Here is a 22,847-nt window from a genome sequence, read left to right on the forward strand (position 1 = left end):
TTACTGTCTTTGTTACCTTGCCTTTCACTCATCCCAAAGAACCAGCTGGAGGTGGTAATTAATTATAATTTGTTACAAGTTAAAGATCACAGAAGAAATGCTGAAAACTGGTTTAGGAAAGCTTTTTTTTTTTTTTTTTGGTGTGAGGGTATTAATGATGAATTTTGCTGAACCTTCAGTCAATAATAGGTACAATGTCAGAGATGGTGACAGTCACTTAATTGCTAGCACAATTCACAATTCCTAAGAATCGACCAGGCGGCCTTTTGTAGCCCATTATCAAGGTGTCAACAGTGATTATTGCCAATATAGTTATACAAATGCCAATTGCAGGGCAGCTGTTTTCTTTCAAATAGGTTCCAGGGAGAAGGTTAGATGTTAAAAGGAATCTTCTTATTGTGACCCAATGACTCCATTACACAGGCTTGGCTTTACTTAATAAAACCAGACATGAGTTTTGAGAAGAACTGTGCAGAACGACGAACAGAATGCATATTTGTGTAAATCCCCAGGACTCACTCACTCTCTCTCAAGAACATGGGCGTTATAAAGAGTCAGGTCAAATCCCCCAGAAATCAAGTGAGTCCAGTTATGTTTTCTTTTACTTGTCCAGATTCCCTGCTGGGTAGCTTGCTTGCTGGCAGCATGCTAAGACTGTCATTTGTAAAAAGCAGTCTGCTCAGCTATAATTACTAATTTGATGTCACACTGGAATTGCAGCGCAGCTGTGAAAAGATGGACCACCGGGGAGATCCGCATTTCTGTCTCATTTAGAGGGGGCAAAACTGCTGGAGCCATGAGTGGAAGATGCCCTTCCATTAATAAAGAAAAGAGTTAAAGAATAAAACAAGTCATAGCAGCTGTCAGAATCTGACAGCGGTTTTTTTTTTTTTTTTTTTAAAAAGCACCATTCTTTTTTTTTTTTTTTTTTAAATTCAAGACATCTGTACATGCATGTTCTGATACTTGTTGCCATGAAAGTGATTCCATTATTGTTGGAAAATAGCTTCTTTATTTCCTTCAGTTCCATATTCATTATTATGCTAATGCAGATCGCACTAATTACGTGTCAAGTTCAAATCGTAGAGATGAGACTTGTCTGCACCTATATCATGAAATATTTGAAGTGACAGTTTGAAAACTTGTCATCAACAAGTGAAAAGTATGGGAAATTAAAACAACTACAGTGATGCAAATGAAAGAAAAATTAGGAATCCAGATTACTAATTAAGCCATGTCAGTGGAGATTCTCCATGAAAATTGTTCTTTGCAATTTTGTAGCAAATGATTATATGACTGCAATGAAAATATCCTTGCAAGCCATTTGATTTCATTTATAAAAGGCTAGAATGTAGAAAATATTTTCAGCCTTTTCCAATTATTTCTAACCAGAGATAAGTGATTATTATGATAATTTATGGTTTTATTTTATAAAGAGCATGCTGTTCAGAAGAGTCAAAAATATTTACTGATCATGGAAAGAAAACCTGAAAATTGACAGAAAAAAGAAACCAAAGAAATTTTTTTCGAGTTTAAAAATCCAAACTTTTAAAGACTTCAACTCTATTGATTCATTTATCTTTATGTATTACAGTTTAGTAAATATTACTTTGGTTGTTGCTAGCTTTTATAAACAAACTACCTTATCAGAGAGGCATGATGTTCTCTTGTCAAAGCACACACAGTCTCCATCAATTACCAATTTTAATTACTTTCACATCCTATGTCTTTAAGCCTTTCCCAGTGAGCGCCTCTAAGCTAGAAGGGAGGGTGGATGGCATTTTGGAGCTGCTGCTCCTGGAGGAAGAGCTATCAGGAGCCCCAAGCCCAGAAAGGAGCAGAAAGCACTGACGTCTTCCTTGGGGCTGTTGTATAAACAGTCTTAATGTTTATATGATGTAAGATACAGTAATACAGACTATATTTACAGAAGTAACTATACTTCTCAAATGGAGGAAATATGAACTGGTTTTTTTTGCCAACGTGGTTTGAAGTCATTTCATTACTTTTTAAACTTTTAAATCAAGACAATGAACTGTCTTAGTACCACGTTGTTTTGAGTTACATGCTTTCGTCAGTGAAATGTGGTAAAATGTTTCCTTTTTCATCTTCATAGGATTAATATGAATTTTTGATAATAAATCCCTTTTTATTTATTTTTTTTTAAAAAGGGAATCCTAAACATTTAGAAGGTTAGAATGTGCACTAAGACCGGAAGCCCGGCCTTGTCCTGTCAGAACTGTGGGGCAGGTTAGAGCTTGTCTGTCAAGTAACTTCATTTACACAAAGCAAGTAACAAGAGCCCCCGTCTCAAAGGTAGTGGTCAGGATGACATGACCAAATTTGTGTAAAACTGAAAACAGGTCTGGCATGTAGTATACGCTCAACAAACATTGCTTACTGTTACATACCTTTCTAAATCCCAGTACACTGAGATTAATAGAAAAAAATACACCCCTCACCACCCCCCGCCCAGGTAAGGTTTTGCCTCTGCCACCAGCTGTGAGGCAGCGTGAGAAGAGAGGCTCCACAGGCTCAGGTCTGTCACATGTGAGGTGGGGAAACCAGACTCTCAAGGTCCCTCTTGTCTCTGACGTCCACCTCCGGGGAGATGTTTTGAGGAATAGTTTGCATATATTCAATGTATGATAAGAAGCATCCTCAGAAAACTGGGTTTCTGTTAAACACATTCGGTAATTTCCTATCTCTTCACAGAAACCTACACCAATAAAAGGCTGAACGTTTCTGGTGAGGCAGGGAGTGGGGCTGTGGTGAGTGCCAGGGTGTCTGGGAAGCGTGTGGTCCTAGAGGCAGAGATGGGGAGGGACAGACAGATGGTGATGAACCGTCACGGCCACGTCAAATCCTGTGGCTTTCCTTCACATGCGTTCTTGTTCTAGGATTTGGAATTCTGAGGCAATCACCCCATTGGCCGTAACTGCCTTTCTTGGCACTGGTTATTGTCAGGGCGGACCAAGCGAGCCCTTGGAGCCAGAACCTGAAGAGATCAAAATTGGGGTGGCGCTGCGGAGACGGCTGGCTGCAGTCACCAGGGACTTGGCGACAAAGTAAAGGCAGAGCAGTCCCTGTGTGTAGCGCACGGCATCATATCCACGGCTTCCTTGGGGCCGCCTTCTTTTGATGATGCTGAGAAAGCCGCCTTTCAATGCTAGTGTGTGGTCCTTTAAACAGCCCAGATTATTTTCTCCTAGGAGAAGATCCCAATAATAGTGAGTCTCTAAGTTTCTCATGGACTAAAACTTAAACACCCACTTGAGTCTTCGGCACCTGGAAGAAACATTTACATGGCAACACGGAAGCCAACAGTCTGTCATTTCTGCTGCTTTGGGTCAAAGCTGGTACCTTCAGGGTGATTTACACAGAGGTTGGAAGTGTGAAAATACAGTCACTGGTGCACAGTAAAAATATAAACTGTCAAAGGAGCCACCGTTTCCTTTCTCTGCCTCACTTCTTAATTTTTATTTATTAAAAAAAAAACTTTAGTGGAGTACAGTTGATTTGCAATGTTGTGTTAGTTTCAGGACTATGGCACAGTGATTCAGTTATAGTCATTCTTTTTCAGATTCTTTCCCCACATAGAATATTGAGTAGTTCTCTGTGCTATATTGTAGGTCCTTGTTATTAACAGTTATCTATTTTATATACAGTAGTGTGTGTATGTTAATTCCAAGCTTCTAATAAATCCCTCCCCACATTTCCCCTTTGGTAACTGTTAAGTTTGCTTCTGAAATCTATAAGTCTGTTTCTGTTTTGTAAATAAGTTCATTTATATCACTTAAAAAAATTAGATTCCACATGAGTGATAACACATGGTATTTGTCTTTTTCTTTCTGACTTACTTCACTTACCATAATCTCTAGGTCCATCCACATGGCTATAAATGGCATTATTTTGGTCTTTTTTATGGCTGAGTAACATTCCACTGTATATATGTACCACATCTGCTTTATCCAGTCATCTGTGGATGGACATTTAGGTTGATTTCATCTTAGTTACTGTAACTAGCACTCCAGTGAACACTGGGGTGCATATATTTTTTTGAATTATGGTTTTCTCTGAATATATGCCCAGGAATGGGATTGCTGGATCATATGGTAGTTCTATTTTTAGTTTTCTGAGGAACCTGCATAAAGTTCCTTATTCATAGTGGTTAAAACAATTTACATTCACAGCAACAGTGTGGGAGGACTCCCTCCTCTACACACCCTCTCCAGCATTTACTGTTTATAGACTTTTCGATGGTGGCCATTCTGACTGGTGTGAGGTGATGCTTCACTATAGTTTTGATTTGCATTTCTCTGATAATTAGTGATGTTGAGCATCTCATCATGTTCTTTTTGGTCATCTGTGTATATCTTCTTTGGAGAAATGTCTATTTACATCTTCTGCCCAGTTTTTGATTTTTTTTTTTCTTTTTAATAGAGCTGCATGAGCTGTTTGTATACATTGGCAATTAATCCCTTGTCAGTTACTTTGTTTGCAAGTATTTCCTCCTATTCTGAGGGTTGTCTTTTTGTTTTGTTTATGGTTTCCTTTACTGTGCAAGAGCTTTTAAGTTTAATTAGGTCCCATTTTCATTTTTGTTATTATTATCATTACTCTAGGAGGTGGATCAAAAAATATATTGCTACAATTTATGTCAGAGTGTTCTACCTATGTTTTCCTGTAAGAGTTCCAATCCAAGAATATGGTATACCTGTTTGTATCATCTTAGGTTTCTTTCATCAGTCTTATAGTTTTCAGATTACAGGTCTTTTGCCTCCTTAGGTAGGCTTATTCCTGGGTATTTTATTCTTTTTGATGTTATGGTAAATGGGATTGTTTCCTTAAATTCTGTTTGTTTTTTGAATATACAGGTATACAGGATTGCAAGAGATTTCTGTTATTACTTTTGTATCCTGCAACTTGACTGAATTCATTGATGAGCTCTAGTGGTTTTCTGGCAGCATCTTTAGGATTTTCTGTAATATGTCATCTGCAAACAGTGACAGTTTTTACTTTTTTTCCAATTTGGATTACTTTTCTTTTTTTTCTTCTGATTGCTAGGGCTAGGACTTCCAAAACTATGTTGAATAAAAGTGGCAATAGTGGACATCCTTGTCTTGTTCTTGATCTTGCAACACTTTCAGCTTTTCACTGTCGAGAATGGTATTAGCTGTGAGTTTGTCATCAGTTCAGTTGCTTGGTCGTGTTCAACTCTTTGCGACCCCATGGACTGCAGCATGCTGGGCTGTCCCTCACCAACTCCCAGAGCTTGCTCAAATTCATGTCCATCAAGTCAGTGATGCCATCTAACCATCTCATCCTCGGTCATCCCCTTCTCCTCCTGCCTTCAATCTTTCCCAGCATCAGGGTCTTTTCAAATGAGTCAGTTCTTCACATCAGGTGACCAAAGAATTGGAGTTTCAGCGTCAGCATCAGTCCTTCCAAAGAATATTCAGGACTGATTTCCTTTAGGATGGACTGGTTGGATCTCTGCTGTCCAAGGGACTCTCAAGAGTCTTCTCCAACACCATAGTTCAAAAGCATCAATTCTTTGGTGCTTAGCTTTCTTTATGGTCCAACTTTCACATCCATACGTGGCTACTGGAAAAACCATAGCTTTGATTCTACAGACATCTGTCAGTAAAATAATGTCTCTGCTTTTTAATATGCTGTCTAGGTTGGTCATAGCTTTTCTTTCAAGGAGCAAGCACCTTTTAATTTCATGGCTGCAGTCACCATCTGCAGTGATTTTGGAGCCCAAGAAAATAAAATCTGTCAATATTTCCATTATTTCCCCATCTATTTGCCATGAAGTGATGGGACCAGATGCCATGATCGTAGTTTTCTGAATGTTGAGTTTTAAGCCAGCTTTTTCACTCTCCTCTTTCACTTTCATCAAGAGGCTCTTTAGTTCTTCACTTTCTGCCATAAGGGTGGTTTCATCTGCATATCTGAGGTTATTGGTATTTCTTCCTATAGTCCTGATTGCAGCTTGTGCATTATCCAGTCCAGCATTTTACATGATGTACTCTGCATATAAGTTAAATAAGCAGGGTGACAATATACAGCCTTGACATACTCCTTTCCCAATTTGGAACCAGTCTGTTGTTCCATGTTCAGTTCTAACAGTTGCTTCTTGCCATGCATACAGATTTCTCAGGAGGCAGGTAAGGTGGTCTGGTATTCCCATCTCTTTAATAATTTTCCACCGTTTGTTGTGATCCACACAGTCAAAGGCTTTGGTGTAGTCAATAAAGAAGATGTTTTTCTGGAATTCTCTTGCCTTTTCTATGATCCAGTGGATGTCGTCAATTTGATCTCTGGTTCCTTTGCCTTTTCTGAATCCAGCTTGAACATCTGGAAGTTCTCAGTTCACATACTGTTGAAGCTTGGCTTGGAGAATTTTACGCATTACTTTGCTAGTGTGTGAGATGAGTGCAATTGTGCAGTAGTCTGAACACTCTTTGGCTTTGCCTTTCTTTGGGATTCAAATGAAAACTGTCCTTTTCCAGTCCTGTGGCCACTGCTGAGTTTTCCAAATTTTCTGGCATAGTGAATGCAGCACTTTCACAGCATCATTTTTTAGGATTTGAAAAAGCTCAGCTGGAATTCCATCACCTCTTGTGTAGTGATGTAGCTTGTTTGTAGTGATGCTTCCTAAGGCCCACTTGACTTCACAATTCAGGATGTCTGGCTCTAAGTGAGTGATCACACCATCATTGTTATCTGGGTCATTAAGATCTTTTTTATACAGTTCTTCTGTGTATTCTTGCCACCTTGTCTTAATATCTTCTGCTTCTGTTAGGTCCATACAGTGTCTGTCCTTTATTGTGCCCATCTTTGCATGAAATGTTCCCTTGGTGAATCTAATTTTCTTGAAGAAATTAGAATTTGTCATATATGGCCTTTATTATGTTAATTTCCATCAATGCCCATTTTAAAATCATAAATGGCTGCTGAATTTTGTCAACTGCTTTTTCTACATCTATTGAGATGATCAAATGGTTTTATTCTTCAGTCTCTTAATGTGATGTATCACACCGATTGATTTGGAGATACTGAAGAATCCCTGCATCCTTGGAATAAATCCCACTTGATCATGGTGTATGATCCTTTTAATGTATGGTTGGATTTGGTTTGCTAGTATTCTGTTGAATATTTTTGCATCTATGTTCATCAGTAATACTGGCCTGTAATTTTCTTTTTTTTTTTTTTTGGCATGTTTGGTTTTGGTATCAGAGTGATGGCCTCAGAGAATGATCTTGGAGTGTTCCTTCTGCAGTTTTCTGGAAGAGTTTTAGAAAGATAGGTGTTAACTCTTCTCTAAATGTATGTGAAGCTATTTGGCTTCTGGATTTTAGTTTGTTGGAAGTTTAAAAATCTGTTTCACAGATCACCAGCCCAGGTTGGATGCATGAGACAAGTGCTCAGGGCTGGTGCACTGGGAAGACCCAGAGGGATGGGATGGAGAGGGAGGTGGGAGGGGGGATCGGGATAGGGAACACATGTAAATCCATGGCTGATTCATGTCAATGTATGGCAAAAACCACTACAATATTGTAAAGTAATTATCCTCCAACTAATAAAAATAAATGGAAAAATTAAAAAAAAAATCTGTTTCAATTTCTGTACTTGTGACTGGTCTGCTCATATTTTCTATTTCTTCCTGGTTCAGTCTTGAAAGGTTGTACCTTTCTAAGAATTTGTCCATTTCCTTTAGGATGTCCATTTTATTGGCATATAAGTTGTCTATGATTCTTTGTATTTCTGTGGTATCAGTTGTAACTTCTCCTTTTTCAGTTTTAGTTTTATTGATTTGAGCTCTTTCCCTTTCTCTTCTTAAAGTTTATCAATTTTGTTTATCTTTTCAAAGAACCAGCTTTCAATTTCACTGATCTTTTCTATTGTTTTTATTTCTGCTCTGATCTTTATGATTTCTTTTCTTCTTCTAACTTTGGGTTTTATTTGTTCCTCTTTCTCTCTTTGTTTTAGGTAAGAGGTTAGGTTGTTTGAGATCTCTCTTGTTTCCTGAGGCAAGATTGAATTACTATAAACTTCCCTGTTAGAACTGCTTTCACTGCATCCTGTAGGTTTTGGATTGTGGTGTTTTTGTTGTCATTTATCTAGAGGTATTTTTTTTATTTCCTCTTTGATTTCTTCAGTGATCCATTGGTTATTTAGTAATACATCATTTAGCTTCCATGTGTTCATATTTTTTTTTTTTTAAGCAGTTATTTGCCTGTGTTTGATTTTTAATCTCATAACATTGTGATCAGAGAAGATACCTGATTTCAATTTTTTTTAGCTTTACCAAGGCTTGACTTGTGGCCCAAGATGTGATTTATCCTGGAGAATATTCCATGTGTACTTGAAAAGAAAGTGCATTCTGCTGCTTTCAGATGGCATGTCCTATAAATATCAATTAAGTCTAATGTGTTATTTAAGGCCTGTGTTTGCTTGCTGATTTTCTGTCTGGATGATCTATCTGTCCACTGATGAGAATAGGGTGTTAAAGTCCTCTAGTATTATTGTGTTACTGTCAGTTTCCCCTTATGTGGCTATTGTGTTACTGTCAGTTTCCCCATAATATGGCTATTATGTATATTGAGGTGCTCTTACGTTGGGTATACATGTATTTACAATTGTTATATCTTCTTCTTGGACTGATCCCTTGATCATTATATAGTGTCTTTTCTTGTCTCTTGTGATGATAGTCTTTATTTTAAAGTCTGTTTTATGTGATGTAAAACCTTTCTTTTTGATTTCCATTTGCATGAAATACCTTCGTCCATTCTCACTTCCTTTTTGATTTCCATTTGCATTGAATACCTTTGTCCATTCTCACTTCCAGTCTCCTAGATCTGAAGTGCATCTCTTATAGACAGCATATGTATGGGTATTGTTTTTGTATCCATTCAGCCAGTCTATGTCTTTTGGTGGAAGCATTTAATCCATTTACATTTAAGGTAATTATTACTATTTTTAATTTTTGGCTGCACCCTGAAGCATGTGGACCTTAGTTCCCCAACTGGGGATCAAACCTATGTCCCCTGCATTGGAAGGTGGAGCCTTAACCGCTGGACTGCTGGGGAAGTCCCTAAGGTAATATGTATGTTCTTATTTTCAATTTGTTAACAGTTTTGGATTTGTTTTTGTAGGTCTTTTTTCTCCCTTCCCCTTTTGTTCACTTCTCTTATGATTTGATGACTGTCTTTAGTGTTGTGTTTGGATTGCTTTTTCTTTTTTTGTGTATCTATTGTAGAGTTTTGGTTTGCAGTCTCCATGAAGTTTTGGTATAGCAGTCTACATATAAATACAAGATTGTTTTAACTTGCTTGTCCCTTAATTTCTAGTGCGTGTCCAACATCCTGCATTGTAGCCCTCTCTTCTATAGTTGCTGGTTTTGATATCATATTTTGTGTGTGGATGATTTCCTACCTTTACCATATGGTTGCCTTTACTAGTGAGGTTTCCCATTCATAATTTTCTTTTCTAGGTGCCTTTTCTCTTCTGCCTAGAGATTCCTTTAAGATTTGCTGTAAAGCCCATTTGATGGTGCCAAATTCTCTTAGTTTTTGCTTGTCTGTGAAGTTTTTGATTTCTCTACCAAATCTGAGTGAGAACATTGCTGGATCCCTTCTGGTGTGCAGTTTCTGCTGAAAAATCAGCTGATAACCTTATGGGGGTTCCCTTAGGTGTTAATTGTTGCTTTTCCCTTGATGCTTTTAATATTTTCTCTTTGTAATTTCTGTTGGTTTGGTTACCGTGTGTCTCGGCATGTTTCTCCTTGGGTTTATCTTGTACAGGACTCCCTGTACTTCCTGGGCTTGAGTGAATGCCTCCTGTCTCATGTTAGGCTAGTCCTGCATGACCTTATCAATGCTGCCCTGTCTTTGGTCATCCTTCCCAGGAGGTTCCCAAGCCCCCTTTCCCAGCTGAAGTCCTCTCTGCAGCCTCTCATGCCGACTGGACGTCTGTTCTGGTGCTGAGATGACAATTCCAACTACTCCATCTGCTCCCTTTTCCCACCCACCCCACTGTTCAAACCAGGAACCTAGGAGTCGCCACCCTCCCTCCACATACACTCTCTGGTACCATTCACCTGCCTTGTTCAATCTCTTGAGGCCTGTGGATTCTTCTTCTTAAATCTCTCTCTATGGTCTCTATCTTCTACCACCCCAGGTCAGGCCGCCGTCTGTTCTGGGTTGTTTCAGCAGCCTCTCCAGGTGGTCCTGCAAGGTGGCCTCACCTCACCCTCCAGCAAAAGCACCAAGCGCTGCCCGTCTGTGTGCCCTTGCTCACACTGCTCTTTCTTGCCTCTTCCTCTAGCTAACTCCTACCCATCCTTCAGGTTTCCAATCAGCTCTTCCCAGACCACCAAGCCAGATTTAGGTCCCCTTGCTACGTGTTTCCTATCAAAGCACTTATCACTTGATATGGTCAGTTCCTATTTAATGTGTGTGTTGCTTTGTTGGACATGTCTGTGTGGTTCATTATTTTAGCCCCTGAAGCTAGGACAGTAACCACAGATGTTCACAAACTTCTGGATGAATAAGTAAAAGATTTTCAAATCTGTAAAATTTAAACCCAAACTGAATGACGCCAGCCTGAAAGAATTTAATTTAGAAACAAAAACCTTGAGCCCAGCTTCCAAAAGGTTTGGTCAAGAAAAGGCACCTCAGCATGATGAGGAATAGCTGAGATTAGAGAGGCACCGTTCATGTAAACACGTCCCGATTTCGCGCTGCTTAGGTTTAGGCACAGAAAGCCACTTCCCAAATTCTTAAGCTGATTCCCGTTGAATCTGTCTAGAGTCCTGCATAATCAACAAAATGTGGTTCAAGTATTACCTAAAGTCCAGTGTATCAAAGAAAGGTAAGGAATCTCCTCGTCTGTGCCTAAGTCCTTATAAACAAAAAATATTCTAATGGGTCTCAACATTTTATAGTTGGAAAGGAGTTTGAAGCTCATTAAGCCAACATTTTACAGGTGAATATGAAGCTCAACACCGTCATTTTACAGGTGAGAAAACTGGGGCTGAGGGAGGCACGGAAGCTGACTCAGGGCCACACCTGGCCTGTCAGCCGTAAAGTGGGGTTAGGACCCAGGTGCTGAGCTGTACCTGTTAGTCTGGATCACGACGATGGCTGTGTTTTCAAGATCATGCTGATGGAAAATGTTTCACCCACACTCCAAACTAATAACCACCTCACTGTTCAACAGGGCAGCTAACCTGAGGGAGAGAACTGGAGGAGAGTGTTCCTCAGGTCGACGACGAGCTTCCTACCATAGCTGAGGGGAAACAGGAATCACAGGGGAGGAGGGGAAGACAGAACTAAGAGGTGCTGGGCCCATGCCGAGGACCAGGGTGAGAGACGCCAGGCACTTACCTTTTCTTTGTCACTTGCTTCCCTGGCCACCGTAGAGCCCTGAAACAGAGATGATGAAAATAAGCACGTGCGAGGCACCGGCTTCACGTGAAACGTGCAAACGTCCCAGGGCAGAGCTCCGAGACAGCCGAGCGCCGACTGCCCTGTGCCCTCCCCGAGTGTGTGTGCTGCGCCTCTGTAGGGGTCTCTGTCTCCAACCCTTTGCCACCTGTGCCATCTTTTCCCTGGTTCCTGTCCTCCTGGTGGGAATCAGAAAACCCGCCAGTCACGTTCATCGTTCAGTCATCGTTCAGATGCCTTTCTAAACGCGGGGTCGGACCACACTCTCCTCCTCACACCGCCGGAGATGTTTGGTTTGAGGGTCTTCCAAGTACAGTGGGCCATCGCTTGGCTGCAGTGACCGCTGGGCACCGAGGGCCTATCTCCCACACTGCGTCCTGCAGGTGGGGCACCCTGGCCCCTGACAGCCCGTTTCCCTGGCTCAGGGTTCCTGACGAACTGACCTCCTCACTCACCCTAAGACCCAGTGGGGGCTTCCTGGCCCCTTTCACGTTGGAGGCCCCTTCAAACACACATCTACTCGCACCCCTTTTGTGCCTCTAGGGTGAGCACAAAAGGTATAAGGAGAGGAAAACGCAGCTTTGGTTGCAGCGGTTCTACTCTACTGCACCGGTTTTCAAATAATGCCCCCGGTTCTGTGTTGTGACAGACAACCAAGTCTGTCTGAGATGCTGATGGAGTGGCGGGGCTTTAGGGGTGGAGTTCAAGGACAGAGACTGTCCTGTGTGAAAGATCTTAATGCAAAAGAAGGATTAGGAAATGCATGGCCAGTAAGTTCCTAACTTTGATAATAATAAACAACACTGAGCATCCCTTCTCCGTGCTCCTTGGTGACCGTCGCAGTGTCTCACACAGCAGCGCCGTGTTTGCTGAGTAAACAGCTGGGAAGGATCACGGCCCAGCACCGGACACCCAAACCATGACCAGAGGTCAGTGGCGCGAGCTGCTTACTTGTCTGTTAAATACACATTTACTGGCCTGGAGTACTTGCATTAGCCAGTCATTCAGAGAATGTGTATGTGACTTGGGAAATGTTAAAGTAGCTTCTAGATTGGCCACTCTTAACGTTTTTACTCTATGACCAGCTTGCCTTCAAGCAGCTCAGGCACTAGTTAGGATGTGCGTCACCTGTCGTTCACAGATGGAGAGACTCCTCATACGGGGGAAGGGGCCAGGCCTGAGCCAGGGGCTCCCCGGTGCCAGTTCATCATCATCCCCACGCTCAGCGTTCCCAGGTCTGGTGGATCTAAAAGACCCTGCTGGTCCAGCCCAGGACGATGCTTGAAGCTTCTTGGGGACATGTTGGAGAAGCACAAAGCTGACCCAGCAAGTGAGGATGAACCCTGTGAGGTGTCCCTGAAGGAAAGCCCTCTGGCCAGCCGAGCCCAGCAGCTGTCGCTTGCAATGGTTTGTTTTCCTTCCTTTATAGGGTCTTGATTTCCGGCCACAATATCTTCCTTTACACACTGACTGCTAATAAAGAATGTTCCCTTATTTTAAAAGAAGGGAGGGGTGAATACTCGAGTATTAAATACTTATAATACCTGGCTACTGCGTTTGTAATACCTGAGCAGTTCCTATGCTAATGGGCAAAGGGAGGGAATTATTTTTGTATCTTTAACCAAGTTTTTAGTCTCTGTGTATATTTTCCCTCCTTACAATATAATTTACTCTGTTTCTGATTCTCAGTGATGCTTCATCTCTATGTAAATGCAGATCATTAGCCTGGAAAAACTCATCCAGATTTAAATTCATTCAGGATTAAAAAAACAAAATTACAGAAGTCAGTCAAAGTCATGAGTTTGAGCCATGAACTGATGCCAGGTGCCCAGGTTCCCTTACGATGGCAAGTACTGGTGAGAACAGAGTTTATTCTATAAGCTAAAAAGGGAGATGAAATCAGGACATCCAAGGTTAAATTAAAACCATAATATCCAGTCTGTAATTTACATCAAGGTATGCGTCCTATATGTCTGCTTGAATGAGGCACTATTTGAAGCACTTCAGGGGATAAAGTGGGACCAGAAACAGTTGTCTTTAAGAAACTTACTAATAGAATGGATGAGAACGAAAATTCATCCACCTCTTCTTGTATGCATTATGCTGGACGTGACACAAACATATCATATTAATCCTCTCAACAACCCAGCAAGGGAGGTAAAACCATCTCTGTTCTACAGATGAAGGAACTGTGGCCCCTACAGGTTCAGCATCTCTCACACAGCTAACACACAGTAACACTGGGACATGGGGCTCCTGACGTGGGAGAGTCAGACCAACAGACAGACCTCTAGTACTCAACAGGACGAGCTAGTAACACTTTAGAGGGCCTTGTGAGAGAGATGGTTCCAAAGAGACCTGCAGGGTTGCTGGGATTTCCAGGGAACGAAACAGGTACGACTTGGAGGTAAGAGCACACTCGAGGTAAGAGATAAGCCTGGAACATCTCCCCTCCCTTAGACCAACATTTCGCAAAGCATAGTTCAGCACCCAGGGGTGCTGCAAAGTCAAAAGTATCTTTATAATAATGCGGAGACAGTCTCTGCCTTGACACTTACACGGATACTGCAAAAACAACCGTGGGGAAAACTGTTGGCAGCTTACACAGATCCAGCAGTGGCACCAAATGGTATTAGTAGAGATATCATACGATATACGAACATCCTTGAGGAAGCAATGGCATCTGTTTTGTTAAATCCTGACCCTGGATGACGTACCTTCTCAATATTCTGTGTAGGGAGTATGCCCAAATCTCTTTTGTTTATAAAGCAGGTATGTTTAAGGACAGTTATCTTGGTGATGGTTTTGAGTTATGAGCTGAACTAGCCACTTTTTTCCAGAAATCATTTCTACATGAAAGGACAACTGGAACCTGTTTATTCCATTCTGGGCATCTGACAGGCACTTGCTCAAAGAGGAACAAAGTTGCTGGCTCAGCTCTGTGCTGTCATTTCACAGGTAACCCACTGATAAAATTTAAGCTTTCAAGTGAAAATGAAAACTTTAAAAAACTTGTATCCACCACCCTGAGCTTGACAGCTTCTTAATATAGAAAGGCTTTTCTAATGAGGCAGGTGGTGATATTAATGTGGCTTCCTGATACTGTTTAATGAAACGTGTTAGTATTTGGAAGAGCTCATAACTTGGTTAACCCATTGTTCAAAATGATGAAAGCATGATGTATGCAGATCAATGCATGCAGACAGACTGATGGGTTTTAAAAAGTTCACTGATGTGATTTCAGATTCCACACTGTAACTCAGCTTTGAGAAATTAGCACTTGTCAGGTCTAGGTGTGCCATCAAAGAAAAACACCCACAAATTTCTGAAAAAGTTATTTTAAAAACCCCTCCCTTTTTCCAACTACATATTTGTGTAAGGTCTGATTTTTTTCATACACTTCAAGTAACATGCAATAGATGGACAGCAGAAGCAGACGGGACGTTTCTGCTCTCTCACCAAGGCAGACATCACAGAGGTTTGCAAAGATGTAAAACAATGCCACCTGTCCCACTAAACATTTTGATTTGAAAGATACTTTTCATAAAGATATGCTAACATTAATAGTTTTACTATTTAAAAAAAACTAAGTTTAAAATTTTTTCTCATTTCTAACATTAAGTATTAGTAGTAACCTACATATGCAGCTTTTGGGGGTCCTCTTTTAAGAATATGAAGGAGTCTGAGATAAAAAAATTTGAGACTGACTGATGAAGACCAGAGGTTGGCAGACTTTCTCTGGAAAGGGTCAGAGGGTAAGTGTTTTGCGCTTTGCGGTCCAAAATGGTCTCTATGGTAACTATTCAACTCTGCTATTATAGTGCAACCACACATGATACAGAAACCACAGGCATAGTGGGACTCCAATAAAGCTATTAACAAAAATGACCAAGTTGAATTTGCCATGTGGGCAGGTCATAGTATGCCAGCCTCTGACACGGACATTGTCTACATCAGTGACCTCAGAAGTCAGAGCCCCTCACTCCACAATCAGAATTTCCAGTGGTCTACCTCCCACTCCAAATCTTTGAAACAACCTGTCCCTCACCTCCTGACACCCTATTCCAAACTGCATCCTTTCCCCATCCTTCCTGTCTTTTCTTCTGTCCATGGCATGGATCAGTTCCTAGCACACCATGTGACTGACTTATCTGTCTTTGCCCACCAGAATGTCAGCTCGTTGAGGGCAGGTTTGGTCTGTTTTGTTCATCACACTGTTCCCAGCACTTAAAAGCAGGGCATGGCACATAGCTGGTGTTCAATACATACTAGCTTAATAAATTAGATGTGGTATCTCTCATAGGTACAATAAGAAAGAAAGAAAGAAAATGAAGTTGCTCAATTGTGTCCAATTCTTTGCAGTCCCATCGACTATAGCCTACCAGGTCCTTCCGTCTGGGGGATTTTCCTGGCAAGAGTACTGGAGTGGATTGCCATTTCCTTCTCCAGGTTATCTTCCTGATCCAGGGACCAAACCCAGGTCTCCCACATCACAGGTGAATGCTTTACCGTCTAAGCCACCAGATCCTCACTTAACACGAAGTGCACTGCTGGCTGCCTAGTGCTTTGAGCTCTGGGTGCCTCTTAAGTGCTCAGCCTGATCAGTTACACACAACATGGATGAACAAGCTTAATGAACAAAAAAATAAAAATCTTACCTTTAAGTCGTATTTCCTATATACAGATAAACGGTGGCTGAACACATTTCTTGTAACAATCACATATATTTCAACTCCATCCACATTAAGCCGGTACATGCCCAGGAATTGGGGAAGAAGGGTGATCCCATGACATTCCACTATATACTGCATAGGAAAGAAAGAAAAAAAGGGGGGAAATGATCCAGTCAAAAGCTGTTTGTTCAGATATAAAATAACTCCTCTGCCTGTGGTGTTTTACAAAGTGATAGTGGTTTATACAACCATTAATGTCTTATTTACAGAAAATGACCATGTTTATTGGTCTGAGTGCTCACACCAGGTCTGAGTGCACCATGCAGACAGATAAGAAAATCTATCCCCAGAGACACTTTTTTCTTAACTTTCCCAACTAATTTGTATATAATGGCACGAGGAGAGAGGACAAGTGACTAGTCCTTTCTATAACTCCTTTAAAGTGAAATCATGACCTGGGTTCTCCATCTTCCTTCCTAGAAGCCTTGATGATGACTTTACGAGGTTCAGGCAGCATCACCTGGCCACTATGATCAACGCCTTTGGTAGTGTTAAAGTCGAGACTACAGAGGAAATTGTGGCGAGAGCTCAGTGTTAGAAGCTGGGAGAGTCAGGCTCTGGGTTTTCTGTTTCCTATTGAGACTCTAATGTTTAAATTGCTACCAGATAGTCTCCCAGAGCAATAGAAATAAAAACAAATGGGAGCTAATTAAACTTACATGCTTTTTGCACAGCCAAGGAAACCATAAACAAAATGAAAACACAACCTATGGAATGGGAGAAAATATTTGCAAACGATGTGATCGACAGGGGCTTAATTTCTAAAATATACAAATAGCACATACAACTCAACAAAATAAACCCAATCGAAAAAAACAGAACACATAAGTAGACATTTCTCCAAAGAAAACACAGATGGCCACCAGGCACATGAAAAGATGCTCAAATCACAAATTATTGTATGTGTGTATGTGCCCAGTCATTTCTGACTCTGCAACCCCATGGATTGTAGCCCACCAGGCTCCTCTCTGTCCATGGGATTTCATCCAGGCAAGAATACTGGAGTAGGTTGCCATTTCCTCCTCCAGGGGATCTTCCCAACCTAGGAACTAATCCCACGTATCCTGCATTGGCAGACAGATTCTTTACCACTGACTCCCCACCAGAGGCCCTTCATCCTAAAGTATAAAGAGCATTAAAAAACAACCCATAACATACTTTAAATATATGGAAAAATAGAAGGACAAATTTAGAACTCTGACCTCGGAAATAATACATCCAGGTTCAGCTCTGCAAACGGGTCTTTCATAAGTGAAGATCAACTAGAATATAACTGACTTTCACAGTTTTTTAAAATTGTTTTTCAGTATAGTACTAATTTGACATCACTGCCATTTTTGCTACTAAACATTAATTATTAGAGAAATGCAAATCAAAACGACACTGAGGTGCAACCTCATGCTGGTCAGAATGGCCATCACATTAAAAAATCTACAAATAACAAATGGTAGAGAGGCTGTGGAGAAAAGGGAATGCACCTATACTGTTGGTGGGAACGTAAGTTGGTGAAGTTACTGTGGAAAACAGTATGGAAGTTCCTCAGAAAACTAAAACTAGAATTAGTCTACGGCCATACCACCCTGAACGCGCCCGATCTCGTCTAAAACTAGAATTAGCACATGATCCAGCAGTCCCACTACGTATTGCGTGTATATCCAGACAAAGACAAAACTATATAATTCATTAAGATACATGCACCCCTGTGTTCACAGCAGCACTATTCACAATTGCCAAGGCATGGAAACAACGTAAATGTCTCTCAACAGATAAGTGGATGAAGATGATGTGGGATGAATATACAGTGGAATATTTACTCAGTCATAAAAAAGAATGAAATAATGCCACTTGCAGCAACATGGATGGACCTAGAGATTATCATACTAAGCAAGGCAGTCAGAAGGAGAAAGACAAATTCTGTATGATATTGCTTCTTTGTGGAATGTGAAATACAATACAAATCATCTACAAAAGAGCAGATTTGTGGTTGCTGAGTGGGGGGATGGATAGAGGAAGGAAAGAATCGTAGTTTGGGATTACTAAATGCAAACTATTACATATAAGATGGATAAACAACAAGGTCCTGCTGTATAGCACAGGGAACTATATTTGATATTCTGTGACAAACTATAATGGAAAAGAACGTGAAAAAATATAAATATATGGGCTTCCCTGGTGGCCCAGTGGTAAAGAATCCACCTGCCAATCAGGAGACACAGGAGGCTCAGTTTCAAGATTTTATGTGTGTGTGTGTGTATATATATACACACACACACATATATATTCATCAGTGAATCACTTTGCTATACATAAAAAGTTAATACATTGTAAATCAACTTTACTTCAATAAAATTTAAAAAATAATTTATGAAAAAAATTAATACTTTTTGGATATGTTAAAATGATTACTTTGTAGATTTACAAGTGACATTGAATAAAAAATTCATGTCAGTGAAAGAAATAATAAATTGCCCACCAGAGCAGTGGTGTGAAGCTCTACAGACAGATGGACACACTCTGGCCCCATATTGGATTCATCACTGGACAAGTCAGTCCCAGCACTGACACCATTTTCAAGAGAGTTGCAAAAACACAACATGTGTCTATCACTCTTCAATGACCATACTCTAAATGGCCACCAGATGGAGACACTTTTCAAAAGACTTACAAACTGGGTCCCACTGTAATTTCCAAAGTTAGGTTTTCCTTTCTTTAAAATGAGCGGGAAAGAAGATTTTAAAAAGGTTCTTTTATGCCTGTGACGTGTGTGAAATCACTAGAATAACTTAGCATCAATTGTACCTACTTGTAAAAATTGTACTTACTGTGCCTGTTTACAGACAGATGGCTGGAAGAATAGTCACCATGGTAATGGCGACATTTAAGGTAACTCCATTTAAAAAAAAAAACAGTCCTCAAAATTTTCAGTTGTACAATGCACTTTTATAAAAGTAAGAAAGTAATCAGAATGCCCTGTCACACACTTTAGTGGTAGACACTGCAATAATCAACTCTGATAAGAAGCCATCTTAAGACTTTTTTTTAAAGCCTTTAATTTTTATCATTAAAGAAAAGAAGTACAGCATCAGTGTAGGAGTTTGATTTTTCCTACCCAAAGTTCAGAAGATTTTAAAGATGCTTCTGCCCTTAAAAAAAAAAAAAAAATCTTACCATAATTGAGCTACATATTTCAATACGATGGCTTTTTCTGAGTCGAGTTTCACCCCCAACTTGTTCTTAATCTGAAGTCAGATGAGAGGAAACTTTTCTATTTCTCGCCTTTCAAAAAACAATAAACTTGAGTTTTGCTAATACAAAACAGGTGGTAAAGAGCTCTTGGCTGAAAGGAAGATTTCTCAGGTCTGATGTAAAGACATAAAAGGAGTGGTTGTCTGGTGCCTCTGAAGAGGGCTGGCTGGCTGGGCCTCGGCCGCATGGAGGCGGAGGGAGTCTAGCCACATAAGTTCGGCAGGAAGGATGGAGGTTCTGGAACCAGAGAGATGATATGCAGGGGCATCACGGTGCCTCCATTTACCAGCAGTGGGATCTTGGGCAGCTTACTAAACCATCCTATGTTTCAATGTCATTTTCTAGAAAACAAGCACCGTAATTCCTACCAAGAAGGTTAGGGTGAGGATTACAGGTAGCAGGGTGTCAGCACACCTCACACAATGCCTGTGTTCTGTGCTGCTCCTTCTCCTACCCGAGAGGACGGTGATCGCGGTTACTCTTTACATGCAGAACTCTGGTAAGGAATCTCAATGTCAGCCCGTCTGCTCTGTGCTCCAGACTGACTCACAGACGTGATCTGAGGTCTACCCAGAGGGAGCCTCTGCAGAGGTGATCTGAGGGCCCACGCGACTTGCCCCCTGCCCTGGGGGGCACACAGGCTTCAGTCTGGCCATTCAACTCCCTCCCCCTGCACCCCACGCCTTGTGCTGCTCTGCTCAGTTTAGTGTCATCATGGCCTATCTTTTAAAATTCCTGCTGGCAGAACACGTCTCTTTGATCCAAATCTCTGTACAGAGCCACAGAATGCCCAGATCAGTGTAGATACCACTATCTGTACTGATGAATGTGAAAGGCACCTGACTACTACATGGGAAGTCACTGGTGAGCTTCCCCCCCACCCCCACCCCAGGGAGAAACACACGTACACATTATATTCTGCAACTCCTCTATCTTTAAGATTAAATAAAACATATTTAAAACATAGATCAAATTTGATTCACCTTATCAGCAAGTTTCTACATGTTCTTATACTCAAAAGCAAGGCTCACCTATAAGGCTTCGTTGAACACCTTGCAACACAGATTTAAAAAACTTAAAACCCCTGAGTTTATAATCATGTACAAAACCACAACCCCAGAAAGCCTATCATGTTAGATTCCAGTACTGACAAGCAGCAGTTGGCCCCAAAGGTTTAGAAAGCACTCCCGCACCAAACTGCAGGAGCGAAAACCTCCCCCATGAATTGAGTTTCTGGGTGGGAGCCCTGTTTCATTTCAGTGGAGGACGTCCCACTGGGTCTGTGAGCACCTGGGCTGGCGGCCCACGGAAGTGGAGCGTGAGGGTCACTGCACGTGGGAGCTGACGCAGGGAGGCCCAGATAGTAATCCCCTTGGGTTCTCCACCTGCGGACCCACTAAGCGCTGTGCACACACCCTAACACCAGTGGGCACGTCTCAGAGGGCTCCCCCACCCCACCAACTCCTGGAGGTTATCCCACATCTAGGGAGACTGCAAACACAGGGCCACAATCACACTGTTTGAGCCTTCCTGGGCCAGCACCATGAGCACTAGCTGTGTGACCTTTGGGAATCAGTCGACCTCTCTGTGTCTCTGCGTTTGGAGAAGAGGCGCAATAACAGTACTTAGAGCGCAGGGGCTTTGTGAAGGGTGTGAAGATCAGGGAAGCGGCGCTGGGGGGACAGCGCTGACTCAAGCAGGAGCCAAAGGAAATCAAGACCCTGGGGCGAGGGGTGGGAGAGGCAGGCAGGAAGGAAAGGGTGAGGGAGGCAGGCTTCGCCTGACGTGTGCTGACGTGCTCCCCGAGAAGTGGGTTCTATTTAAATGCGGGCTAGGAACTCCCAATTTAAAGCACATCTTCACAGAACAGACTTTCCAAAAATGAATAGTGTTTATGTGTGTGCATTTTTTAATATAAAGTATGACAATACTTTCGTAAATAGAGAAGACAGTAAAAGTTATAATTCTCACTTATGTTGCTTTTAGGATCAGAACTTCGAGCACTTCCCCTTCAAAAGCTTAATCACTGACAAATTAACAAAAGAACCTGTAAATAAATGCTTCAGAAATAATTTTAAAAATGTGTACTGGGGCAATACAGTCTCATGATGGTTTTTTTTTTTGTATGAGCACCCCTTATTTTAATAGTTAAAAACAGCCTCAGCATCTATTAATTTCTTTCTAGCATTGCTGATCCAATCACAAGACAACCTAATGATGAATCTTTGCTGCCTCCCTTTTACATGCTTAGTTTCCAATTCTTGTTGGAAGAATGGAGAAATAGGGACTACAAGCATGGACAAATAGTGACTTAATCCCGAGGGTCACTCTTTAAAAAGGTGTAGAGGAATTCTCTGCTGGTTCAGTGGTTAGGACTTGGTGCTCCCACTGCCGGGGCCCGGTCTGGATCCTTGGTCGGGGAACTAAGATTCCACAAGCCTCGCAGCACAGCCAAAACCAAAAAATAATAGAAAGGGGAGGATATTTCTTTCACTTTCCATCAGCGTCCTGACATGGCTACAAGGCAGTCCTTCCTCACGGGCAGAGGACAGTGTTCCCTATCTGCCACTTTAATATCTCAATTCACTTCTGACAGGCGCTGTGCCCTAGTGCTGCCCGGGAGACTCTTCTCTAGGGGTCAGGTGAGTCTGTGGACGTCTGTCCTCTGCCACTCTGAGGCCCCAAGGGACGTAAGAGGACACAAATGGGCCAAACACAGCAGCACTGGTCATCCTCGTGCGGACCAGGAATTGAGGGCACCCACAGACAGAGGGGTGAGTCCTTTCGGGAGAGGACCAGCCATGAACACACAAGCCTGCAGAGCCTTCCTTTCCGTGGCGCCTCAGCTCCCGCCCTTTCCCAGAGGCCCTCCTACCTGTGGCCCAAAGCTGGCCGGTTATCTCCACCACTCGGTCCCTAGGGCACATTCTCTCCTATCCACCAGGGAAGGTCTTGTCTGGCACCTGAACTGACAGATGTTCGCAGTTCAGCCAGGACACCGACCGTCTATCTAAATAAGGTACGGAACAGTCCCAATTTTTTAAAAACTGACCCTGATCATCGTTAATTCTTCTTATGCTTCCTGTACAGAACTAAAACCATCACCAAGTATTCTTGGAGTCAGTGTCCGTATTCTCTGTTAAACTCGCTGCATTACCTACGTTTGCATTTTAAAAATACTGTTTTTTATTAAGTATTTTTCACTTTAGCATTTTCATAGCTGGATGCCTCGTGTCACCTCGGGCTGTAACTTTTCATGCTGTGACTTTGGTTTTTTTCAAGAGTGCTTCTCAGACACTTGTATTTGCTGGCAATGTTCATCTGTAACCCATAGAGTTTTTACTTTTTTCTGTCTTCTCTTAAAACAGTCTTCTTTTATATGACTCCTTGGTGTCAACAATAGAGGCAGATT

The 22,847-nt window shown here is 41.6% G+C and overlaps 1 protein-coding gene across 1 annotated transcript in view; it reads right to left on the minus strand.

Moving 5' to 3' along the window:
- The window catches only part of PIP4K2A (phosphatidylinositol-5-phosphate 4-kinase type 2 alpha), a 178,569-nt gene that overhangs the window by 23,100 nt on the left and 132,622 nt on the right, over window positions 1-22,847 (minus strand). Inside the window, exons 5-6 of the mRNA XM_043885113.1 lie at window positions 16,115-16,261; window positions 11,397-11,435 (exon numbers count right to left, since the gene is read on the minus strand). Coding sequence (XP_043741048.1) covers window positions 11,397-11,435; window positions 16,115-16,261 — 186 coding nt within the window. The remainder of the gene's footprint in view (window positions 1-11,396; window positions 11,436-16,114; window positions 16,262-22,847) is intronic.

The sequence above is a fragment of the Cervus elaphus genome, chromosome 23 (assembly GCF_910594005.1).
Source record: "Cervus elaphus chromosome 23, mCerEla1.1, whole genome shotgun sequence".
NCBI classification, from domain to species: Eukaryota; Metazoa; Chordata; class Mammalia; order Artiodactyla; family Cervidae; genus Cervus; species Cervus elaphus.